At 36.4% G+C, this 6,952-nt stretch overlaps 1 protein-coding gene across 3 annotated transcripts; it reads left to right on the top strand.

Annotated features, from left to right (window-relative positions):
* The first annotated feature begins 515 nt into the window (after nt 1-515).
* On the top strand, nt 516-5,205 carry LOC113301380 (RNA polymerase II C-terminal domain phosphatase-like 4). 3 transcript variants are annotated; one of them, XM_026550154.1, is made up of 9 exons: nt 516-792; nt 907-1,125; nt 1,650-1,735; nt 2,304-2,419; nt 2,535-2,715; nt 3,559-3,848; nt 4,053-4,241; nt 4,343-4,381; nt 4,765-5,205. In XM_026550154.1, the coding sequence occupies exons 2-9, from the start codon at nt 923-925 to the stop codon at nt 5,077-5,079; spliced, it is 1,419 nt and encodes a 472-aa protein (XP_026405939.1). In that variant the 5' UTR covers nt 516-792; nt 907-922; the 3' UTR covers nt 5,080-5,205. The 3 variants fall into 3 exon arrangements, with proteins under 3 accessions (XP_026405939.1, XP_026405938.1, XP_026405937.1); XM_026550153.1 differs by having other exon boundaries at nt 516-796; XM_026550152.1 differs by having other exon boundaries at nt 516-820.
* Nucleotides 5,206-6,952: the final 1,747 nt, after the last annotated feature.

Below are 6,952 nucleotides of genomic sequence, written 5' to 3'. Positions count from 1 at the left end.
AGTATTATTTTATATTTAAATTACACTGACAAATTTTTAATTTTAGCCTATAATAAATAATTAATTAGAGTACAATAAACTTTCTAATAAGAAAATATATTATCACTAATGTTTTGAAAAGGTTAATTATAAGTAAAAAAACAATTATATATTTTATTTTTCTTGACACAAAATTGACAATTATAAAATTGTAACTTTTAAGTCTTTTTAAGAGGATATTAAATGATTAATGGCACATAGAAGGCTTTCAGGCCGGGTATCAGGCCGGGCATCATAATTAATCGCAAAGCCCGAAACCGTCCAATAAATTAATCCAGGCCAGGCCGGGTGGTCCATGACGGGCCATAACAGACTTTGGGCTACTTCGGGTACAGGCGGGCTCGGACGGATACATGCAGGCTGAGTATTTTCGGGTATTATTTACACCCCTAGCCGGTATACTTCCCATACTATATCGAGTCGACGAGTCTAGTGTTTTCAAATTTCAATTTCCTCAAACCCAAAAAAAAAAAAAAGAAAAAAAAAAGAGAGATAAATAAGATTTCTCTGTCTTAAGACTCTAAACTCGGCTCAACTCTCAGCGTTCCCGCCTCTATTAAGTAGCAAATCAAAAGCCGTCCTTCTTCACCATCCCCTCTTCTTCATCTGTTAACGCACTTCTGTCGCCTTCTTTCCTGAGCTCTCTCTATTATTTTCTTCCTCCGACCCTGAAGATCTCTTTCGGTGAAACTCGCACTAATCTGATTTTCAATTTTCAAACCACTTACGAAACCCTAATTTCTCAGTAACAAGGCAGGTTGTTGTTTTGGTGAATTAGTTTGTATGTTTTCTTCTCATCTTAACCTTGTAGATTTGCTACTTGTTATGGTGAGGGTTTTCATCTGACCTGATATTTTGATTTTGCAGTAGCGAGGGTCTGACCATGAGTGTGGATGGTGATTCTTCTCCGTTGAGTTCTTCTGGTAGTGATGATTTTGCTGCATTGCTTAATGAAGAACTAGCGGGGATTTCTTCTGATGAATCATTGGAGGAGGAGGCAGATGAAACAGACCAAGACCATGATGGAGAAGAAGAAGAAGTTTATGAAGAACTAAATGTAGAAGATGCTGATTTTGCACCAAAGAGGTAAACCAGGTCTAAGCCAAACGATTAATGTATCTCTTTCGTTCAAATTGGATGATTATGTCATCAGTGTTTAGACTTAAATACATTCACATACAACATTACAACACTACAACATAAAGAGAGGGGTATTTTTACTTCCTTAACAAATTCACAAGTAAGGGTTTATAATGTAACTTTTTGACTTTATACGGGAGATTTTCCAAAAGATATCCTGATATTATATGGTTTCATTGTTTTCTGCAGAATTTCCAAACTCTTTGCTGTAAAAACCTTCTAAACAGTCAAGTCAATGGTTTCTGTCATAGTTTATGTATTCTATGGTGATATATGCTGCATTCTGTGTTTAAAAGACTTTTATTCGATGCGTTATTGACTTAGACTAAAAGAGGCTTAGTTTGACCAACATGAATGTATCGAGTTGGTAATGATTATGCCCAGTTTTTGATCTTTAATGTGAGTGAACTACTGAATACTAGCTCACAACCACCAAAATTTGTCACTTCATATTTTACATGACATTGCAGGAGTAAAAGGCAAAGGTTGGATATGTTGGACGATGACGAGGGGCTGCATTGCTCAACTTCTCTAGAACCAGTTTCACAAAGCTCAGGTACTGTTTTTAAGGTTCGGTGATTTGTGATTTTTGTCAATGCTGTAGAGATATATTTTGTGTACCCCCCATTTTTGTTTCATATTATGTTTGACTTAAATTCTTATGAGCATCAGAGTTTTGTTTAAGTTGGTGTCTCTCGTAGTAAGATAAACATCTATTATGATTTTTTTGAAATGCTCTCCCATCCCTCCCAAACATCAGTGACTGCTTTCAGAGGCTCTGTGAGTCACTCTTTCCAAGCAAAGATTCATAGAAGAACCGGATGGTTTTGAGTTCTATATTTTTCAGCAAAAAGCTTGACCTCCTTTAATTGCAGCATCTTGTGTTTTGATATTTCATAGTTTAGGCGGACAAAGTTAGACATGTAAATTCATAAGTTCAATTCATTCGAACACTATGTTCACATCTGTTTTCTTGTATCGACTGTGAATGTTGAGCATTTTAGTAAAACTTGTGTTTTATGATAGAGATTGGCGGTATTGTCCAGCTTATTCTCGTGAGATAGCTATTCTTATCTTTTCGTGTTAGTATTCTTATCTCCACAATTTCATCTGCCTACATGTAGATGTATCTGTCCAGTTGGAAATATGTGCACATCCATCACTTATTAAAGGAATGTGTGTAAAATGTGGGCGGATGGTGGATGATGTTTCTGCCGTAGCACTTGGGTACATACATAAAGTAAGATTTTTTTTCTTGCTACTGGGAATTCTTTACTGTCATCAATTGCCTGCACAAAATTTTAAGGATGCTTTAAAAACGACAGTGTGTTGACTGAACAAGTTTACACCTTCAGGATTTAAAAGTCGGCAGTGATGAACTTGCCAGATTACGTAATAAGGATCTCAAGTCCTTGTTCCGCAAGAAAAAACTATACTTGGTCCTTGACTTAGATCATACTCTACTTAATTCAACACATTTTCAACATATCTCACCTGACGAGGAATATCTAAAGAGCCAAACAGATTCACTTCAAGGTATGACTCATCTATGTGATGTGCTTCATTGTTTATTTCTTGATAGGACAGAAAGCATTGTTTTTCTTTTTCAATCTTTTGGTTTGTTTTCTTTTTTGGATAATTGAAAATTTTATTAAGAATCTAATGAGTTTAATGATTTCTCCCCATGGGTAAACAATCTGTTATTGAGGCATTCTATGCCTGAACCTCATTTTAATCTGTTGGTTGTATCCAATTGTTGATTGTTAAACTTTCCAAAAACCGCTTATTCGGAATCTGGAAATAGAAGCTTCTCATGATACTTTTTCTTATTTGATCAAACTTGGTATATAAACTATTGCAATCGCATGATGATAAGTATCCTTGGTCATACAAATGCCTCATTAGGTGAAGCTTGAATTATTATGACATGTGAACCTGAGTTAGCTCAAGCTGACTGTTATTCCAATGATACCTAAAACAAAGAATTTTCTAGAGAAAAACCAAATACATTGTTCGTTTGAAATGACAGTTTACACTGATAAACACTCGAACTTACGTGCTGCACTCTGAAGTTACAAAATTAGGAAAAGCTAAGACAAAAATAAATCTAGAAGATAGGAAAACATAAACAACTCTAGTTTTGGAATGGTAAGACATAACAGGATTTCACAGTGTTATTAATCGCGCGAAGCTTAGGCTCCTGGTCCTAATATTTCAATTGCAACTATGGTTTCCCTCTTGGTTAAGAGGGCTTTGTCATCTCTGTATAATCCTGTTAGATCATAATTTTCCAATTCAAAACTTATATTAAGAAATGAAGAACCACGAGGGTCGACTGAATCAATTAGATGCAGTGTCTAACATTTTTAAATTGGCCAGATCTTCCAAATGGGAACCTTTTTCAATTGGACTCAATGCGCATGTTTACGAAGCTGAGGCCCTTTGTACGGACTTTTTTGAAAGAAGCCAGTAACATGTTTGAGATGTATGTATACACCATGGGAGAACGCCCTTATGCAATGGAAATGGCACGGCTACTTGATCCTGGAAAGATCTACTTCGACTCGAGAGTTATTTCACAAGCTGATTGCACCCAGAAACATCAGAAAGGTCTTGATGTGGTGCTGGGAGCAGAGAGTGCTGTAATTATCCTCGATGACACGGAGTATGTAAGTGTGCTGTGGCCTGTTATCGTTTTCTTTTCTTGTGCACTTCTACTTTTAAGCCAATTGGCTTTTTCCTGTTACTTACTAGTATCAATCCTTAGACTATGCCTACTTGGTAGCTAAATTTTATTGGTTTACTTTATTAAAATATATAGACTGGTTTCACTTCTTTATTCACTCCTTACTGGCATATGTCCATCACGCTAGGTCTGGCGGCAGCATAAAGAAAACCTTATCCTCATGGATAGGTATCATTACTTTTCTTCAAGCGGGCGGTCATTTAACTTGAACAACAGGTCCCTCGCAGAATTAAAGAGGGATGAGAGCGAGCCTGATGGTGCACTTGCAACCATTCTCGAAGTTCTTAAGCGTATACATCAGCTGTTTTTTGACTTGGTAGCTCACCTCGCCTTTGCTTAATTTTTCTGATCTTTTTTCCCCGACTTCATGACCTCTGCATACTCGATATTTGTTCTTATCAGCTTTGTTTTTATCAGGAGCAGGATGATGATCTCATGAGGAGAGACGTCAGACAGGTAAATAAGCAACTATGAGTCGCTTGGTTTAGTTTGTGTACATTGAAAGTCAATAAATCAGTGTGCTACATGTGCTTTATTTTTTACTGATTAGGGATTCAATTGTTCGACCTTCAATTGTTAGAGTTTTACCAGAATGAAACTACTTAAAAACTGGTATAAATAGTTCCATATAGCTCCATTCTGATGATCTGATTGAGCCAAATTATTTTCTGAATTGGGTTGTAGATTGTAAACTTGTACGTATAAGAACTCATGGTGCTTCTCAATGCACCCCTGTGACCAACCCAATTATTATTGAACCTCAAACCTTACAGCAAATGCTATATTGTCTAACATTTAATTCACTTTGGTGATGGATGTGGAAACATATTGGTATTTAGGTGCTGAAGACAGTTCGTAGTGAAGTTTTGAAGGGATGCAAGTTGGTTTTCAGCCGTGTTTGGAAGATCGGAGAGCAGGTTGAGAACCAGAGACTTTGGGAGGTTGCAGAGGAGTTGGGAGCCATCTGCTGTAAAGAGCTCGATGCATCTGTCACCCATGTTGTTTCAACTGATATGGGGACAGAAAAATCTCGTTGGGCTGTGAAGTATAAGAAATTTTTGGTTAACCCAAGTTGGATCGAGGCTGCCAATTTCTTATGGCAACGTCAACCTGAAGATAGTTTTGCTGTAAATGACAGTAAGAAAGAACACTAAACTTGGGCTTCATTTATATTTTGAGCAAATGCAGTATGCGATCATTGGTACATTCATATCAAATGAACACGACACAAGTAACTTTGGTTGCAGGCGTACATTAATCAATGTTTACTACTTGTCCTTGCTTTGAATGTTGCTTAATATGTTCAAACTGAACATTCCCTATTATGTTAATAGTACTTCTTTGTTCAGATGTGATCTTGATCATTGTTGGATAATGTAGTCGCAATGAGAGAAGGAACAAACCCCATAGTCAATGAGAGAAAGAACAACCCAATATAGACAAGAGTGATGAAGTTAAAGAGGAAACAACCCCCATAGTCAGTGAGAGAAAGAACAACCCATTGATGAAGTTAAAGAGAACACACACGGATTACCCGTTATAAAGAACAACCTAAAATCCTACAGTATTAAACTTTAACCAATCAGCCCTCATTCCATTCCAAAACATAAATCAGAAAAATCAAAAACACCCCTCTCCTCTCAAAAATCTAAGGACTCTCTCAATTTATTCAAAATCAATTGATCATTGTAATTGTTGATTCGAAAACTTTAACCGGCGATTAACTTCTTCTACAAATATGACTCGTTGTAATTGCCGATTTGAAAACGTTAATCGACGATTAATTTCTTCTACAAACATGACTCGTACGAAGTTGTGAACCCTAAACTCGTAGATAAACTCAAAGAAAAGCACTATTCGAAAAGGAAGGAAAAATCAAATCGTAAAGAAGTGGAAGAAGCTATGGCCCCAATTAGAAAGAGAGTCGTCACCTTCGAAATCATATACCTCAAGGACTTTTCATATGCATGTTGAAACTATGGTAAATCGTCATGGTATATGGTTGGTTAGATTTCCTTTCGAAATGTACTTCTTTCATTCGATAAATTGTGTGCCAAACTCCGCGTATTCAATTTTTTTTAAGAAAAATCTCACATCCAAAATTCAAAACCTAAACAAATAATAAGAAAAGCAAGCCACCACTAGAAAATATGTCTCTCAGGATCACTCAAAAGAAGGCAATTATTCTAAAAGAGCTTATCCATTAAGGGTTTCCGTCCTTTAAGAAAAATCCCTTTCTTCTTGCGTAATTCATCTGCTTTAGCCTCTGTGTCTCAAGTTGCTTGTCCTGCACGTTACAATTCCTCCCTTACGAGATCTTCCTCTCGAACCAAAGCCTATGATGAAAAACGAGGACCTCCATTGATTTCGCCCAGCCATGTTTAGCGGAATTAAGCCACTCTCTTAGCCATCCGATATTGAACCCAATATTTTCACAAGTGATCACCAGCTTCTCCAATTCTGAAAGAAGATTAAAACAACCCTGTTATAGGGGCGGCATGTTCCATTAGAGGGGCGGCAAGTGTGATAGCAATGTCCCTCTTATTGGTTAAAGGGTGTAAATTGACTAGATTCCCCTCTCCAATTTTTAAACTAATGGAATCAGAAAAATCAAAAAACTTTTTTTATTTTTTCATTTTCTCTTCTCCTCCTCCATTAAAATTGAAATTTCATCGTCCTCGATCAATCAGCGATTTGAAAAATTGATAATCGTTGATTGAAAACTATATTTCGAAAAGACCCATTTAGGGTTTAGTTTATTGTGTTTGATTTAAGTTAGCTTTGTATCAAAAATTAGGATTTTGGATCAAAACTGAAATTGAAATTTCTGTGTTGCATGTGAGTTACGGTTGGTAGTAACTCCAATTGGAACCGTAACTATAGATTTGGTTGATGTTACGGTTCATTTAACTCAAATACCAACCGTAAGTTCTTGATTTTGAGATAAAATGTTCAGTTACGAATTTTTTTTGTAACCGTAAATTACTTACGGTTGGTCTCGTTACTTAAGTTACGAACCGTAAGTTG

The sequence above is a fragment of the Papaver somniferum genome, chromosome 8 (assembly GCF_003573695.1).
Source record: "Papaver somniferum cultivar HN1 chromosome 8, ASM357369v1, whole genome shotgun sequence".
In the NCBI taxonomy this organism is placed as follows: Eukaryota; Viridiplantae; Streptophyta; class Magnoliopsida; order Ranunculales; family Papaveraceae; genus Papaver; species Papaver somniferum.
Note: the sequence above shows the minus strand (reverse complement) of the source record. Positions and strands in the feature narration are given on the sequence as shown.